Source organism: Mesoplodon densirostris, chromosome 9 (genome assembly GCF_025265405.1).
Source record: "Mesoplodon densirostris isolate mMesDen1 chromosome 9, mMesDen1 primary haplotype, whole genome shotgun sequence".
NCBI classification, from domain to species: domain Eukaryota; kingdom Metazoa; phylum Chordata; class Mammalia; order Artiodactyla; family Ziphiidae; genus Mesoplodon; species Mesoplodon densirostris.
In genome coordinates, this window is record NC_082669.1 from 25,647,434 (window position 1) to 25,666,672 (window position 19,239).

Here is a 19,239-nt window from a genome sequence, read left to right on the forward strand (position 1 = left end):
AAGCACTGGCCTTAAATGACACGCTGACCAGATGGACTTACAGACATATACAGGATATCCATCCAAAAGCAACACAATACACATTCTTCTCAAGTGGCATTGGAACATTCTCCAGGATAGATCATATGTTAGGCCTCAACCAAGTCTTTAAAAAATTAAAAAGACTGAAATCACATCAAGCATCTTTTCTGACCACAAAGCTATGAAACCACAAATCAATTACATGAAGAAAACTGGAAAATTCACATATTTGTGGAGATTAAACAACATGCTGCTAAATAACCAATGGTCAAAGAAGAAATCAAAAGAGAACTCAAATTACCCTGAGACAATGAAAACGGAAATACAATTTATCAAAACTTACAGGATGCAGCAAAAGTAGTTCTAAGAAGGAAGTCCACAGCAATAAATGCCTACATCAAGAAACAAGAAAAATCTCCAAGAATCTAACAAGACACCTGAAGGAACTAGAAAAAGAAGAACAAATGAAACATAAAGTTAGCAGAAGGAAGGAAATAACAAAGATCAGCACAGAAATAAATGAAATAGACTAAAATGAGAACAGAAAAGATCAATGTATCCAAGAGCTGCTTTTGTTAAAAGATAAACAAAACTGACAAACCTTAGCTAGACTCACCAAGAACAAAGGAGAGAGAACTCAAATAAATATAATCAGAAATTAAAAAGAAGATATTAAAACTGACACCACAGAAACACAAAGGATAATAAGACTACTATGAACAATTATATACCAACAAATTGAACAACCTACAAGGACTGGACAAATTCCTAGAAACATACAACCTAACGAGACTGAGTCACGAAGAAATATCAACAGAAAACTGAACAGACTGATTGCTAATTAGGAGATTGAAATAATAACCAAAAACCTCCCAACAAATGCAAGTTCAGAACCAGATGGCTTCACTGGTGAATTTTACAAAACATTTAAACAATACCAATCCTTCTTAAACTATTCCCAAAAAAAATCAAAGAGAAGAGCACACTTCCAAACTCATTTTACGGGCCAGCATTACCCTGACACCAAAACCAGACAAGGACATTACAAGAAAAGATAATTACAGGTGAAAATCCCTGATGAACACAGATTCAAAAATCCTCCACAAAATATTAGCAAACCAATTCAAAAATCCATTAAAAGGATCATACACCATGATCAAGTGGGATTTATTCCAGGGCTGCAAGGATCACACAAATCAATCAATGTGATACACCACATTAACAAAATGAAAGATAAAAATCTTATGATCATCTTAATAGATGCAGAAAAATCATCTGACAAAATTCCACATCCATTTATGATAAAAAAAAGAAAACTCTCAATGAAGTGGGTAAAGAAGGAATGTACCTCAACATAATAAAGGCCATATATGAAAAGCCAACAGCCAACATTATATTCACAGTGAAATACTGAAAGCTTTTCCCCAAAGATCAAGAACAAGGCAACAATGCCCACTCTAGCCACTTCTATTCAAGAGTATTAGAACTCCTACACAGAGCAAAAAAAAGAAAAGGCATCCAAATCAAAAAGGTAAATCAGAAAGTAAAACTGTTACTTTTTGCAGCTGACATGATATTATATAGAGAAAACCCTAAAGATGCCACCAAAACACTGTTAAAACTAAGAAACAAATTCAGTAAAGTTCCAGAATACAAAACCAATAATAGAAAAAAATATATTGGTTTCTATACACTGATAACGAAATACAAGAAAGAAATTCAGAAAACAATCCCATTTACAATTGCATTAAAAAGAATAAATACTGGGCCTCCCTGGTGGCGCAGTGGTTGGGAGTCCGCCTGCCGATGCAGGGGATGCGGGTTCGTGCCCCGGTCTGGGAGGATCCCATGTGCCGCGGAGCGGCTGGGCCCGTGGGCCATGGCCGCTGGGCCTGCGCATCCGGAGCCTGTGCTCCGCAACGGGAGAGGCCACAACAGTGAGAGGCCCGCATACCGCAAAAAGAAAAAAAAAAAAAAAAAAAAAAAAAAAAAAAAAAGAATAAATACCTAGGAGTCAATTTAACCAAGGAGGTGAAAAACCTGTGGACTGAAAACAATCTAAGACATTGATGAAAGAAACTGCAGAAGATGAAATAATAGAATGGAATGAAATAATATCCCATGTTCACTGACTGGAAAAATTAATATTGTTAAAATGTCCATACTAACCAAAGCAATCTACAGATTCAATGCAATCCCTATCAAAATTCCAATGGAATTTTTCACAGAAAAAACAATCTAAGATTCCTATGGAACAAATAGACAAAAATCTTAAGAACAAGGTTAGAGGCATCATGCTCCCTAATTTCAAATCATATTACAAAACTATTGTAATCAGAACAGTATGGTACTGGCATAAAAACAGACACATAGATCAATGGAACAGAATACAGAACCCAGAAATAAACTCATGAATATATGGTCAGTTATTTTACAACAAAGGTGCCAAGTATATACAGTGGGGAAAGAACAGTCTCTTCAATAAATGGTGTTGGGAAAACTGGACAACCACATGTAAAAACAATGAAACTGGAACACTATCTTACATAACACAAAAGTCAACTAAAAATGACTAAAGAATTGAATGTAAGAATTGAAACCATAAAATTCCTAGAAGAAAACATAGGTGGTAAACTCCTTGACATCTGTCTTGGAGATGACCGTTTGGATTTGACACCAAAAGCAAAGGCAACAAAGGCAAAAATAAACAGTGGGACTACATCAAACTAAAAAGCTTCTGCACAGCAAAAGAAACCATCAACAAAATGAAAAGGCAAGCTGCCAAAAAGGAAAAAATATTCCAAATCATATATCTGATACGGAGTTAATATCCAAAATATATAAAGATACGGAGTTAATATCCAAAATATATAAAGAACTCAATAGCAAAAACAAACGATCTGATTTTTTAAAATGGGCAGAGAATCTGAATAGACATTTTCCCAAAGAAGACATACAGATGTCCAACAGGCACATGAAAAGATATTCAACATCACTTAATCATCAAGGAAATGCAAATCAAAACCACAATTAAAATAAATAAATAAATAAATAAATAAATAAATAAATAAAACCACAATGAGATATCATCTCACAACAGTTAGAATGGCTATTATCAAAGAGACAAGAGAGAAGTGTTGGAGAGGATGTACAGAAAAGGGAACCCTAGTGCACAGTCAGTAGGAATGTAAACTGGTGCAGCCACAATGGAAAATGGTATGCAGATTCCTCAAAAAAATTAAAAATAGAACCACCATATGATCCAGCAATTCCTCTTCTATGTATTTATCCAAAGAAAATGAAAACACTTACTCAAAAAGGTATATGCATCCCCATGTTATTGCAGCATCATTTACAGCAGTCAACATATGTAAACAACCTAAGTGTTCCTCAATGGATGAATGGCTAAAGAAAAGGTCACACTCACACACACACAGGAATATTATGCAGCCAAATAAAAGAAGGGAATCTTGCCATTTGCAAAAACATGGTTTGACTCTAATGGCATTACACTAAGTGAAGTAAGTCAGACAGAGAAAGACAAATACCATATGATCTCATTTACATATGAAATCCAAAACAAAAAAAACAAAAAAAGAAGTTCACAGATACAAAGAACAGACTGGTGATTGCCAGAGGCAGGGGGTGGGGGGTGGAGGGTGGGCAAAATAGATAAAGGGGGGTCAATAGGTACAAACTTCCAGTTATAAAATAAATAACTCATGGGGCTGTAATGTACAGCAAGGTGACTACAGTTAATAATACTGTATTGCATATTTGAAAGTCGCTACTAAGAGAGATCATTTTGCAATATATATAAATATCGAATCATGTTGTATACCTAATACCAATAAATTGCTATATGTCAACTATATTTCAATTTTTTTTTCTTTCACCTGGTAAGAATCACTTTATTAGATCAAGTGAAAGTCTCAGGAGTATTATAAATGGAATTGTAAGAGGAGATGCAGGTTGGAAGAAATGGGCCTTTGCAAACAGATCAACTGAATCAAGCCTGGAAGTCAATGAATTGCGTACCATCATGTAATAGTGATAGATTTAAAAAATAGCTTTTTTTGAAAAACTATGTATTAATTGTGTACACAAATAAATAGGGGTAAAACTTAGTTTCCTCCCTCAGGAGATTATGATGTCATTGGGGAAACAAATATATCAAATGGCTATAAAACAAGGCAGAATTAAATAAATGTTTAAAGGAGCAACAAGGTATGCATTGTAAAAATGTAGAGGATAGGGCTATCATTCTCCATATGAACATTCCAAGGATGATACAAACACAATGACCCAATATAGAACTCATCATTTTTGCCCAAAACAGTCTACCTCCTATACTCTATCTCATTCTATCTTTACTCCTAAATTCTTTTTTTTTAATTTAACTTTATTTTTTTATACAGCAGGTTCTTATTAGTTATCCATTTTATACATATTAGTGTGTACGTGTCAATCCCAATCTCCCAGTTCATCACAGTACCACCCCCACCACCCCCAGCCACCTTCCCCCCTTGGTGTCCATACGTTTGTTCTCTACATCTGTGTCTCAATTTCTGCCCTGCAAACCAGTTCATCTGTACCATTACATTTCAATTTCAAAAAAAGAAAAAAGTTTCTATTTCATATGTATCAAACACATATAATCCTATATATATATGCATATAAAAAGAAATTAATACAATAAACTCCCATATATCCACTGCCCCAGTTTTAAACATTGTTCTTTACCAGGACCTTAGAAGCCCCCTGATCTCATCGTCTTCCCTCCCCTAAGGTAACTGTTACCCTGACTTCTGACTTCTGTGTTAATCATTCCCTTGCTTTTCAGATTAGTTTTGCCTTTAATACACATATACGTACATACATATATAAATACATATATATCCCTGAACAATATATTTTTGGTTTTTAAAAACAATAGAAATCACAAACCTAGATACACAAGGGCATGGTACCCTTACAGATGAAGGACAGTAAGGAAGGATAGGGAAAGATAAACTGAACAGTCTCTGTGTCACTGTCCAGTTTCAGCTTTCCAGAAAGCTAAGAGAATTCGTCTCTGGAAAAGTTATGAGTTATGAGGCCAAGTTATGAGGCAAAGACATGAATCCTGGAAAACACAGGTCAACCACAGTCAAGGCTTCTAGCTGGGTAATGCAGGCTAGTATCATTGACCTTACAACAGAAATACAGATGAGAGAGCAGGCTCTGTTCATCTTTTGTTTCTAAGCTCACTATGACCACCCACCAGAACTTAGCAGTAGGTCAAAGCAGAATATATTTGAGAGGTGAAACAAGTATCCTCAGCTGAGCCACACAGCAGGGCATGAGGGGAAAGCTGGAACTTCCGTAGTACGTAGTCAAGACAAGCTAAGAACAGATAAATTCTGGATCAAGCTCACCAGAGTATTCTGTCCTCAGGTTAAAAAGACAACCGTGACAGCAAGTACGTTGGTAATTCTGCCTTAAACATTTCTAGGTCCTGACGCACAGCCCTCCAACTGGAGTGGTTGCCCTCTATATACAGTACACAGCCAGCACCTTGGAATCTCCTAAAAGTAGCTCTGGGGATTCCCCTCACCTCCCTCCTTCTTGGATCTCCTGTTTCCTATACCCCACTGTCTTCCTTTTTCTTAATTTACTCTCAGTTGGTGTTTCTCATTTCTCATTCTCCAATAGCTTTTTTTTTTTTTTTTTGGCCACACCACACAGCTTGCAGGATCTTAGTTCCCCAAGCAGGGACCGAACCCACGCCCTCAGCAGTGAAAGCAGAGTCCCAACCATTGGACCGCCAGGGAATTCCCTCCAGTAGTTTTTAATAAAGGGGACAAGAGAAGTAAATATTTTCAGACCTTGCATGTCTGAAAATATCTTTATTCTAGTTGACCATAATTTGGCTGAGTACATACTTCTAAGTTCAAAATCACTCTCCAGAATTTTGAAGGCATTGCTCCGCTGTTTTCTCATTTCTAGGTTGCTGCATAAAAATCCAAAGCCATTCTGATTCCTTATCCTTTATACATAACCTGTTTTTTGCATACTAATCCTTTATACATAACCTGTTTTTTGCATTCTCGAATCATCTCTTTGCCTCCCAGTGTTTCGAAGTTTCCTAATGACATACCTTAGCATGGGTACATTTTCACTTATTCAGTCGGACACTCAGTGGGCACACTCAATCTGAAAACTCTAACCTTCAATTTTGGATAACTTTCTTGAATTATTTATTATTTTCTCCTTTTCATTTTCCCTATTTATCTGGATCTTCTTGGTATGGGTATTGAAATTCAGGAATAGTCTGCTAAGTGTTCTTTTATTTTCCGTGTGTCTTTTCACTCTACTTTTTGGGAGATTTCCCAAACATTATCTTACAGTGCTCCTAAAATTTCATTTCTACTATTTTAAATTCTTTTCTTTGTTTTCTGATTATGCCTTTTACAGAATCCTTTTTTTAATTCCTCCTCATCTCTTATCTCTTGTAATATATTAATAACGGGGAGAGGTTTTTTTCTCCTTGCAAAGTCTCTCCCAAGTGCTTTTCCCTGTTTATCTGTTTCAGTTCCCATCTTTCATCTTCAATGTAAGAGGCTTTCCTCAAATAACTGGTAATACTTGGGTGTTTGCTTATGATTAAGAGCAGAGGACTGAAAAGCTTGTAATTGAATTTGTGGGTGGGGCTTGGGAATTTAGATCTTCAAAGAAATTCATGTAAGGTGTTTTCTCTAGGGCTACTTACAAACCCCTGAGAATACTTCAATCGCCTATTGGCTACCAGCATTCTATGAACCTAGAAGAGAAATGGAGATGAGGGTGGGAGTGGAGGCGGGGCAATGCCCCCAGATTCAGTATGCATAAATCATTTATTCTTCCATTTCCATCACAGTTATGACTTTTATTTCCCAATATTATTTCCAAATTCTTTGGGATTTGGAAACAAGAAACCGAACTTTCCCAAATCACAAGTTGTTCTCTATTTTTCATAAGACTTCACTTATTTTTAAATAATAATGAGTGACCATAAAAATACATAATGAATCATTTTTCTGCAATAAGATTATAATAAATAACCTTTTTTTAAATAATGAGTGACCATACAAATACATAATTAATCATTTTTCTGCAAATAAGGTTATAATAAAAGTTTCAAACGTTTTGTTTCTTAAAAAATCCAGTAATAAATCCATGCACACTTATTATGAACCAATATACCGTAGTAAGATTATGTATCAGAAAAACGTAAAAATGATCTCTATCTGAATTAGTCATGGGGTGATAAAAGACTTTAGGAGAGAGTGATATCATCACAATGCCGGGACAGGAGTTTTCTACTGTCATCTCCCCAAAGAACACCAATTATGATAACCACCCACAGACAAAAGAGCCTTTGTAGAAATCCAGGAGTCCAGGAGAGATGTTCCAGCACACCACTGAAACAAAAAAGACCAAAACTACCCTGTGAGGAAGGTAAGAGGAAATGTTTGACTCAATGTACCATCTCTCCCACAAGGGGCAGAGCTCAGTGCCAAGAGAGCCCTTCTTGCCCAGTGATTTCTCCTGCAGGGGAACATGAGAACATGTGAGTGCTTGGCTTCACCAGCTGTGTGGGACGCTGCCAATGAGGCCCATTTCTCTGGCCCCATCCAGAATACTGAGTTGTGAGCTCAGGGCAGTGAGCAGCTAAGAGAAAAACAGCCAGGGGTCAGTAGTGAACATCTCAAAGTGACAGGGATCATACTAACCACTTTGTGGACTCTATTATAGGTCTGCCCATGAGCTACTGGGAATGCCTCTCCAGTGCATCCCCAAAACTGGCTCCTGGGCACCCCCAGCACCCCACATGCCTCACCCATAAACCCTCCCACCCACAGACAGCTCCCTGCATGCTCCCCATGGCAGCAAGGGCAAGCCTTTGCAGATGGCTAGTGAGCATGCCTAGAAAGCCAATTTAGGAGAAACCACAAACTTGAACATTGAGCTCTGGCCTAGGGAAAGCAAAAGGGAGGCTGTCAGCACCCACTGAGCTTTGTAGGACCAAGAGAAGGCATACAAGCTGAAGAATTCTGCCACAAGAGAGTACAAGGAATGTGGAGCAAGTGTACGCATAGAAGAGGTATGAGAAAGGCTCAGAATCCCTAATGGGTAACAGAAGGTATTTCTTTCTAAAAGCCACTCAGTAAAGACTGGAGGAGGTGACTGCTTCTTCAAATGTGAAGACACAATGCAAGATTTCAAGGAATATGAAAACTCAAGAAAACGTAACAATACAAAAGAAACAATATTTTCTAGTAGCCAAACCCAAAGAAATGGAGAACAGCAATTTACACAATAAGAATTCAAAGTAGTTGTTTTAAGGAAGTTCAGGGAGCTACAAGAAAACACAGAAAGACAATTCAATAAAATCAGGAAACAAAACTTTTTTTTAAAAGAAGACAAGTTTAACAGAGTGATAGAAATTTAAAAGAACCAAACAAATTCTGGAGCTGAAAAATACAATGAATGAAATGAAAAATACAACAGAGAACATCAACAAAATGAATCAAGCAGAATGAATCTGTGAAGTAGAAGGCAGGACTTTTTAAATTATCCATTCAGAGAAGAACAAAGAAAAAGAATGAAAAAGAATAAGGAAAGCCTATATGAACTATGGGACACCATTAGGAGAAATAATCTATGTACTACTGCAGTCCCAGAAGGGGAAAAGAGGGAGAAAGGGCAGAAAGCTTATTTAAAGAAATAATGGCTGAGAATTTCACAAATCTGAGGAGAGACCTGGACGTCCAAGTTCATGAAACTCACAGTTCCCCAAAAAGATTCAATCCTAAATGTCTTTCTCCAAAACACATTTCAAAACTGTCTAAAAATCAAAGACAAACAACTTTAAAAGCAGTAAGAGGAAAAAAAATCCTCACTTATGAGGGAATTCCCATAAAACCATCAGTGGATTTCTCAACAGAAACCTACAGGCCAGGACAGCAGGTAAGATATACCCCAAGTACAAGTACTGAAAGAAAAAAAACTCCCCATCAAGAATATTACCTGGCAGGGACTTCCCTGGTGGCGCAGCAGTTAAGAATCCGACACGGGTTCAATCCCTGGTCCAGGAAGATCTCACATGCCACAGAGCAACTACGCCAGTGTGCCACAACTACTGAGCCTGCCCTCTAGAGCCCACGAGCCACAACTACTGAAGCCCGTGCACCTAGAGCCTATGCTCCACAACAAGAGAAGCCACTGCAATGAGAAGCCCATGCACTGCGACGAAGCGTAGCCCCTGCTCGCCGCAACTAGAGAAAGCCTGCATGAAGCAACAAAGACCCAACGCAGCCAAAAATTAAAAACAAACAAAATTACCCGGCAAAGTTGTCCTTCAGAAATGAAAGAAAGATTAAGATGCTCCCAGGCAAACAAAAGCTGGAGTTCATCACCACCATACCTGCCTTACAAAAAATGCTGAAAGGAGTTCTACAAGCTGAAATTAAAGGATGCTAATTAGTAACATGAAAATATACAACAAACTGGTAAAGTAAGTATATCACCAAATTCAGAATATTTTAATAATGTAATATGCTGGTGTTTTAACCACTTAACTCTATATATAGAATAAAGGGCAAAAGTATGAAAAATAACTATAGCTACCATTAGTTACTTGTAAGCTAGTTATAAATTCTGACATCAAAAACATAAATGATGGAGAGATTAAATGGTCATTTTTGTATGTATTCAAAGTTAAACTGTTATCAGTGTAAAATAAACTGTTATATCTATAGATGTTGTATATAAGCCTAATGTTAACAAAGGAAGAAAACTCTGCAGTAGGTAAACAAAAGATAAAGAGAAGGGAATCAAGCTATGGAAAATCATCAATTTACAAAGGAAGACAGCAGGAGAAGATAGGAATAAGGAAACTATAAAACAGCCAGAAAACAATAAGACAGCATTAATAAGTCCCTACCTATCAATAATTACTTAATGTAAATGGATTAAATTTTCCAATCAAAAGGTACAGAGTGGCTGCACAAATAAAAACAAGACCCAACTATGTGACGCACAGAAGAGACAAACTTCAGCTTCAGGTACACACATAGTCTCAAAATGAAAGGATAGAAGGGATATTCCATACAAATGGAAACCAAAAGAGAGCACAAGTAGCTGTATTTATTTCAGAGAAGATAGACTTTAACCCAAAAGTTGGAAAAAGAGACAAAGAAGATTACTATATAATGACAAAGGGGTCAATTCACCAAGAGGATAGAGCAATGATATGTGTGTTTGTGTGTGTATGTACATCTAACAATGGAGCAACTACGTATCCTAAGCACATACAAAGGGAGAAACAGACAACAGTGCAATAATAGTAGGGGACTTTGGTGCCCCACTTAAATGGACAGATCACCCAGACAGAAAACCAATATATAGAACATCCCACCCCCAAAACAGCAGAATACACATTCCCAAGCATACACAAAACATACTCCAACTCAGATCATACATGCAGTCACAAAACAAGTCTTATTTAGCAAATTTAAAAAACTGAAATCATACCAAGTACCTTTTTCTGACCTAGATGGTATGGAACTAGAAATCATTAACAGGAGGAAAACTGGAAAATTCAAAAATGTGTGAAAATTAAACAACACATCCTTGAACAACCAATGGATTAAAGGAGGAATCAAAAAGAAAATTTAAAAAATCTTGAAACAAATGAAAAAGAAAACACAACATACCAAAATGCATGGGATGCAACAAATGCAGTTTTAAGAGGGAAGTTTATAGCTCTAAATGCCTATATTAAGAAAAAGAAAGATCTCAAATAAACAACCTAAACTTACACCTCAGGAAACTAGAAAGAGAAGATCAAACTAAGCCCAAAGTTAGCAGAAGGAAAGAAATAACAATGATGAGAGCAGTAATAAGTCAAATTGAGACCAGAAAAATAACAGAAAAATCAACAAAAGTAAGAGCTGTTTTTTGGTAAAATAAACAAAATTCAAAATCCTTTAGCCAAAAAAAAAAAAGAAGACTCAAACAAAATCAGAAGTGAAAGAGGAGACATTACATCCGATACCACAAATACAAACGATCAGAAGATACTATAAAACAATTGTATGCCAACAAATTGGGATAACCTAGATGTAATGGACAAGTTCCTAGAAACAAAAACCCTACCAAGACTGAATCATGAAAAAAATGAAAATATGAACAGACCAATAAGGAGTAAGGAGATTGATTCAGTAATAAAAAAAACTCCTAACAACAGGAATAGCTGGTTTCACTAATAAATTCTACCAAATATTTGAAAAAGAATTAATAACAATCCTTCTTAAACTCTTGCAAACAACTAAAGAGGAGGAAACTCATTTTACCAGGCCAGCATTATCCTGATACCAAAGTCAGATACTGACACTACAACAGAAGAAAACGATAAGTAAACATACCTGATGAATATGGATACAAAAATTCTCAGCGAAATACAAGCAAACTCAATTCTATAGCACATCAGAAGGTCACCATGTTCAACTGAAATTTATCCCCAGGATGCAAGAATGGTTCCACATCTGCAAATCACAAAATGAAGGTTAAAAATCATATTATCATCTCAATAGATGCAGAAAAATCATTTGACAAAAATTCCACATCCTTTCATGATAAAGACTCTCAACAAAGAGGGTACAGAAGAAACATACATCAACATAATAAAGGCCAGACATCAGTTAATATCATACTCAATGGTGAAATGCTGAGTCTTTCCTGTAAGGTCAGGAATAAGACAAGGATGCCCATTCTCACCATTCCTATTCAACACAGTACTGGAAGTGTTAGCCAAAGCAATTAGTCAATAAAAGGCATACAAATCAGAAAGAAGAAAAGTGTCTCTGTTCGCAAATAACATGATCTTATATAGAGAAAATCCTGAAGACTATACCAAAAATCTGTTAAAACTAATCAACAAATTCAGTAAAATTACATGATACAAAATCAACATACAGAAATCGACTGCATTTCTATTCATTTACAAAGAAATACTGAAAAATAATGAAAACAATCCCCTTTATAATAACACTGAAAACAATAAAATACTTAGAAATATATTTAACCAAGAAGGTGAAAAATCTATATTCTAAAAACTATAAGACACTAATGAAAGAAACTGAAGAAGACACAGATAAATGGAACTATATCCCATGATTATAAATTATATCCCATGATCCCAAGAAATTGAAGAAGATACAAATAAATGGAATTATATCCCATGATAATCAACTGGAAGACAACACTGTTAAAATGACCATACTGGGACTTCCCTGGTAGTCCCGTGGTAAAGAATCTGCCTTCCAATGCAGGGGACGCAGGTTCAATCCTTGGTCAGGGAACTAAGAGCCCACACACCACAGGGCAACTAAGCCTGTGCACCACAACTACAGAACCCACATGCCACAGCTAGAGAGAAGCCCGAGTGCTGCAACTAGAGAGAAACCCGAGCCAACCACATGCTGTAACAAAAAGATCCCACATGACTCAACAAAGATCCTGTGTGCCACAACTAAGACCCGACGCAGCCAAATAAATAAATAAATAAAATGACCATACTACCCCAAAGCCATCTGTAGATTTAATGCAATCCCTATGAAAATTCCAATGGCATTTTTTTACAGAAATAGAAAACAATTCTAAAATCTGTATGGAACCATGAAAGACAAATAAACAAATCAATCCTGAGAAAGAAAAAAAATGCACTTCCTGATTTTTAACCATATTACAAAGCTATAGTAATCAAAACGGTATGATACTGGCATAAAAACTGACACATAGATCGATGAAACAGAATTGAGAGCCCAGAAATAAACCCATGCATATGTGGTCAACCAATATTTGACAAGGGAGTCAAGAATACTCAATAGGGAAAGGACAGTCTCTTCAATAAACATTGCTGGGAAAACTGGATATTTACACTCAAAAGAACAAAAGCAAAACCCTCTCTTACACTACTAACAAAAATGAACTCAGAAATGGAATATTGAAGACTTAAAAGTAAGACCTTAAACCATAAAACTGCTAGAAGAAAATAAGATTAGAAGATCCTTGACATTTTCTTGGTAATGATTTTTTTAGATATGACACCAAAAGGAAAAATCAACAAATGGGACTACATCAAACTAAAAAGCTTTGGGACTTCCCTGGTGGAGTAATGGTTAAGAATCCACCTGCCAATGCAGGGGACACAGGTTCGATCCTGGTCTGTGAAGATCCCACATGCCATGGAGCAACTAAACCCATGCACCACAACTACTGAGCATGCATTCTAGAGCCCGTGAGTCACAACTACTGAGCCCACACACCACAACCACTGAAGCCAGCGAGCCCTAGAGCCCACGCACCACAACTACTGAGACTGTGCACAACTGCTGAAGTTTGTGTGCTCTAGGGCCCGCATGCCACAACTACCAAGCCCGTGTGCCACAACCACTGAAGCCCATGAACCTAGAGCCTGTGCTCCACAACAAGAGAAGCCACTGCAAAGAGAAGGCCGTGCACCGCAACCAAGAGTAGCCCCCGCTCACCACAACTAGAGAAAGCCCATGCGCAGCGACGAAGACCCAATACAGCCAAAAATAAAGAAAATTAAAAAAAAAAAAAAACTGCTGCACAGCAAAACAATCAACAAAATGAAAAAGTGATCTACAGGAGAAAATATCTGCAAATCATGTATTTCATAAGGGTTAATATAAGGAACTCATACAACTCAATAGTAAAAAGCAAATAATCTGATTAAAAAATGAGCAGAGGACCTGAATAGACATTTTTCCAGAGGCATACAAATGGCCAACATGTACATAAAAAGATACTCAACATCACTAAGTATCAGGGAAATGCAAATCAAAGCCTCAATGAGGTATCACCTTACACCTGTTAGAAGGGGTATGATCAGAAAACAAGAGGATGGGCTTCCCTGGTGGCGCAGTAGTTGAGAGTCCGCCTGCCGATGAAGGGGACACGGGTTCGTGCCCTGGTCCAGGAAGATCCCACATGCCGCGGAGTGGCTGGGCCCATGAGCCATGGCCGCTGAGCCTGCGTGTCCGGAGCCTGTGCTCCACAACGGGAGAGGCCACAACAGTGAGAGGTGCGCGTATCGCAAAAAAAAAAAAAAAAGAGGTAAGTGTTGATACGAATGTGGAAAAGGGAACCCTTGTGTATTTGGGTAGTAATGTAAATCGGTAGAGCACTGTGGAAAACAGTGTTGAGATTCTTCAAAAAATTAAAAATAAAACTGCCATATGATTCAGCAATCCCACTTCTGGGTATACTTCCAAAGGAAATGAAATCACTGTGTCAAGAGATATCCATACTCCCCATGTTCATTACAGCATTATTCACAATACTGAGGACATGGAAATAACCGTAGTATCTACTGATAGATGAATGGATAAAAAACGGATATATACACATACACTAGAATATTATTCAGTCAATAAAAAAATGAAGGAAATTCTGCTATTTGGGACATCAATGGACCCTGAGCGCACTATGAGTTGAAATGAGTTAGAGAAAAACATTTACTGTATGATATCACTTGTATGTGGAACTTATAAAGCCAAACTCATAGAAACAGAGAATGGTGTTTGCCAGGGGCTGGGGATTGGGGAAATGAGAAGATATTGGCCAAGAGGTACAAATTTCCAATTATAAGATGAATAAATTCTGGGGATCTAACATACAGCATAGTGACTACAGTCAATACTGTGTTATATATTTGAAAGTTGCTAAGAGAGTAGATCTTAAATGTTCTCACCACACACCCACACACAAATGGTAATTATGTGAGGCGACAGAGGTATTAACTAACCCTACTGTAGCAATCATTTCAAAATACACGTGTTCCAAGTCATCACGTTGTACATCTTTTTTTTATTTTGGAGTATAGTTAACAACGTTGTGCTAGTTTCAGGAGTACAGCAAAGTAATTCAGTTATACATATACACGTACCTATCCTTTTTCAAATTCTTTTCCCATTTAGGTTATTACAGAATATTAAGCAGAGTTCCCTGTGCTATACAGTAAGTCCTTGTTGGTAATCTATTTTAAATATAGCAGTGTGTACATGTCAATCCCAAACTCCCTAACTATTCTATACCTACCCCCCCCACCCTTCTCCCCAGTAACCATAAGTTCATTCTCTAACTCTGAGTCCGTTTTATAAATAAGTTCATTTGTATCACTTTTTTATTAGATTCCACATATAAGTGATATCATATGATATTTCTCTCTCTCTGTCTGACTTACTTCACTTAATATGATAATCTCCAGGTCCATCCATGTTGCTACAAATGGCATCACGTTGTACATCTTAAACTTACATGTTATACATTGATTATACCTCAAGAAATCTGAGGGGAAAAAAAGACCTTATAAAAGAAACATTAATACAAAATAAATGCCAAATAAAAATCCTTGTAAAAGTTGAAATACTATAAATATTTAGAAGTTATCATTCTAAAAATGAAATTTTTAAATGTACCATGTATTACTTGTCCTGTTCAATAGTCTTTCCTAACAAATATTCCAGATGCAGAAAAATTTCATTCATTTGTGTTGACACTGGTCAAATTCAGAGTGTATCAAAAAGCATCCCTCAAGTTGAGTGTTAGGGTACACATTGCTTCATATAAACTCCTTTTTTTTTTTTTTACGACAAAGTATTTTGTCTGCTTACTCTGGTTTTGGCTTTGCTTTGAAATACTGCTTTTACTATTTCGGCTTTTAGATTAAGTTCTCATTTCATATTGGAGTATTCCACAAAAAATTTCAAACCTTCTTTTCAATTCCTCTGTTATTTCCAAAAAAAAACCAAAAACCCACAGTCTATCAGTGAATATGCTGAACTTGAAAACACCAACAAACATTAGTGGGTAATATTTATATATACAACATTGAGATCTCATAGCAAGGTTAACAGTACTACACAGAATATTATGTTGTAACTGCCAGTTTACAGATTTATTTTGCTCCCAAGTTTGTTATTTCTTGGGACACCACTCATAGGATTTATAATGCATATAAACTTAGTTTACTTTTAAGAATACCTGTTAGCAGCAGGTAGAGCATGAAAACATATTTATAAGATGGCAACAACTATGAGTAAGACCAACTGATTAAACCATGATGCTTTTCTCCCAGATGTCTGTCTCAGCTCCCAGACCTTTACTTTCTACTCAGTGTCAGCATGCCCCTTTCTTGCTTTCCACTTGATGCCAGTGGAACTCTCAGAACCAATGGTATCCAATAATATGTTAAGCTTTAATTCTTGGGAAATTTTTAAATCCTTTTTTCTGTTTTCCTGACTTTTTCAATGACTTTCCTCAGGATTTGGGATTCGAATAAACAAAATTTCCTGAGAAATTCTAGGAATGCCTTCCTGTAAGGAAATGCTACTTTATCCAGAGATCATCGCTTTGAGCCTTCAGCATCTGTCCCAAGGTGAACAGCATCCATGGGGAGTTACTAATCAGCAATATTCACCCAGTCTTCCTTATTTTATCTCCCTTGTATCACAATTTCCAGGAATACCTGGCACTACCCAGTTCTTGAGCTTCTTGAGGATTTACAGGGTAGATATGATTAGTTTCAGTTTTTCCTTCTGCCAATTTACGGGTCATGATTCTTGGGGGTCGAGATAAATTTCCACTCACTCTTGCTTGGGCTTTTCAGTTTTTCAAATTGTATTGTTCTTATCTCCTTTCCTAACGTTCTGTCCTTTGGATCTTTACTATAGTTTTAGTGGGGTTTCAATAGGGAGCAAGATCAGAAGTCAATCTACCATCTTAATCCAACAGTAATCTTCATTTTTAACAAGTATCTTAAGTGACTGTGTTGCAGGTAGTCTCAAAACACACTTTCAACACTAAACTAGAAGACAGTCAGTAGAAAGTGCCCAGAAGAGTGAAAACACTGAGAAATACTTGAAGAAGCTGAGAAGGTTTATCAGGGGGAATATGCTGGGAGCTACAACAGCTACTTCAACAGCTAAAGACCTAATGTGGGAAGAGAAGTTAGGCTTGTTCTCTATGCCTCCAAGGAAAGCTAGAACCAGTGTGGGAAAACTGCAAACCAGAGATCTGGTACAAGATAGAGAAGGACTTCTTAACAGACAAAACTATCCCAAAAAGGAATGAACTGCCCTGGGAAGCAAGAAACTCAAGAACAGGCTGCACAACTATCACTTATTCGGGATGCCACCATTAGCATCTAAGCCCCAGATGGTGGTGAGGTCCAATTGGTTGCTGAGGCAAGACTCACACACGTGAAAAACAAAGAATGCATAATTAAATGCTAGAAGGATGAAATTACAAAAATTGAGTCATTTTAGACACACTGAGTGAAAGCTCTCAAATACAAAGGATTAGCCACACTTGGAATATAACATGTAATGGCTGCCTGGTCCTAAATTTCCTTTTCTCAGTCAGAATATAATTTTTTTTCCACACAGAATCTGAACTGAGATGTGCATTTATCCCTAGATTTAAGTTGAGGTGTTGAAAAGTGACAAAGCAATGAGTTCCTGATTGCTATGAAAATGTCCCCATGAGCCACGAACTTTAATAAATTACTAAGCCATCATTTCTTTACCTAAAATGCATGTTGGCTTAAAAACAGGCCTCCCTGTTCTATTCTCCTCCTCTCCTCCAATCAAGGAATAGAGGATGGAGCACAGTGAACAAGGGGACTGTGGCATGATGTGAAGCTGTAGCAGTAAGCAGAGAGGTTAGATCAGGGGGTGGGGCTGGAAGGGAGGATTGGTGTGGATCAAGTTAAATATTTCAGGTTTATTCTAAGTTTAAAGGCATATTATAGAAGAGTTTCAAGCAGGAGTTTGATATGATCAGATTTTATATTTTTTAGAATATCTTTTGTGTGAAAAATAAAGTATTAACACATTTGGGCAGACCAATTAGAAAGCAGTATCCAGGTGAGAGACAAAGGTAGTCTGGACTAGGATGACAGAGGCAGAGATGAAGTAACCAGGTTTGAGAAATTCTACCTAAGAGGCAGAATTAAGAGAACGTTGTTGAGAGGTCTTAAAGATGATCCCAAGTACCTTGCATGAGCATCTGGATTGACCCAGTTCCCAGGGAAGTATATACTGTCAGATGTAAGCTGCTGGAGGTATAAGGAGAAAGGGAATCCCTTTTTGAGTGGATTAGGTTTGAAAACCTGCGAGTCACCTAAGTGTGAATGTCTCACAAGCTCCACTTCATCATTTCTCACTGAGTATCTCCATTAAAGCTTCAAACTCAGGATGCTGGCAATCAAAATCTGTATCTTTCTTCTGCATCTGCTCCATCTGCTAATTAATTAATGCCACCAGTTGTGAGGGATGTTACAGATGGGGTTCCTACCTGTGACAAAGAAGGTTGAAATATAAAACACCTGAGGTCTCACGGATACAACTGATTCTGTGACTCACAGATTCATCCATAACACTGGAGTTATTCTTGCCACAAAGGTTAACCTTAAAGTTAACTCCTACCTCTGCAAACATTTAAAACTATTTGAAAACAAATATGAAAGAATTAAAAGATGATTTTATCCACAGACTGCTTTGCTAGGAATAAGACAGACTTTGTGACTGATCCAAAGAAAACAGATTCTAGAGTTAAATGTTAATTCTTAATTAACTGTCCTGTTTTCCTGAAGTAAAAACTTAATTATTGATACTTTCCAGCAGACGATATTTACGTCCTATTATAGCACAACACTGCCACCTTCTGGAAGGAATCACAAGGAAAATGTTTTTATTCCTAATCCAGTTTGTGAGAAAGTCTGCAAGTTTCCGAAAGAAAATGAAAAGGGATTATGTTTATTTTATCCTTTTTAGCCCCATCACATTTGGATAAAAATCACTGGTAAAGAGAAAAAAAAGGGACACAACCTTACTGTTTCTCTAAATAAAAAGCACAAAATGACATTTACTTTTTTGGTTTTGGTTACCTGGGTGAGGGAAAGGTGACAGTGAAGAGACAGCACATGGGAGTTTCTGAGGTGAGGTATATACCTTGGTTATAGTTGCCGTTACACAAATCTATACATGTCTTAAAATTTACAGAACTAAGGGGCTTCCTGGTGGCACAGTGGTTAAGAATCCACCTGCCAATGCAGGTTCAAGCCCTGGTCCAGGAAGATCCCACATGCGGCAGAGCAACTAAGCC

General features: G+C 37.1%; 1 protein-coding gene across 3 annotated transcripts in view; it reads right to left on the minus strand.

The window, feature by feature from the left end:
- LOC132496092 (cytochrome c oxidase assembly factor 1 homolog) overlaps positions 1 to 19,239 on the minus strand; it is a 94,490-nt gene that overhangs the window by 67,376 nt on the left and 7,875 nt on the right. Inside the window, exon 2 of one of the 3 annotated variants that reach the window (XM_060108277.1) lies at positions 11,472 to 11,591. The exons of 1 other annotated variant lie outside the window; for it this stretch is intronic. In XM_060108277.1, the coding sequence (XP_059964260.1) occupies positions 11,472 to 11,533 (62 nt within the window). In that variant the 5' untranslated portion in view covers positions 11,534 to 11,591. Of the gene's footprint in view, positions 1 to 11,471; positions 11,592 to 19,239 lie in introns of those variants that run through there. One more of the 3 variants, XM_060108279.1, reaches the window with a different exon arrangement.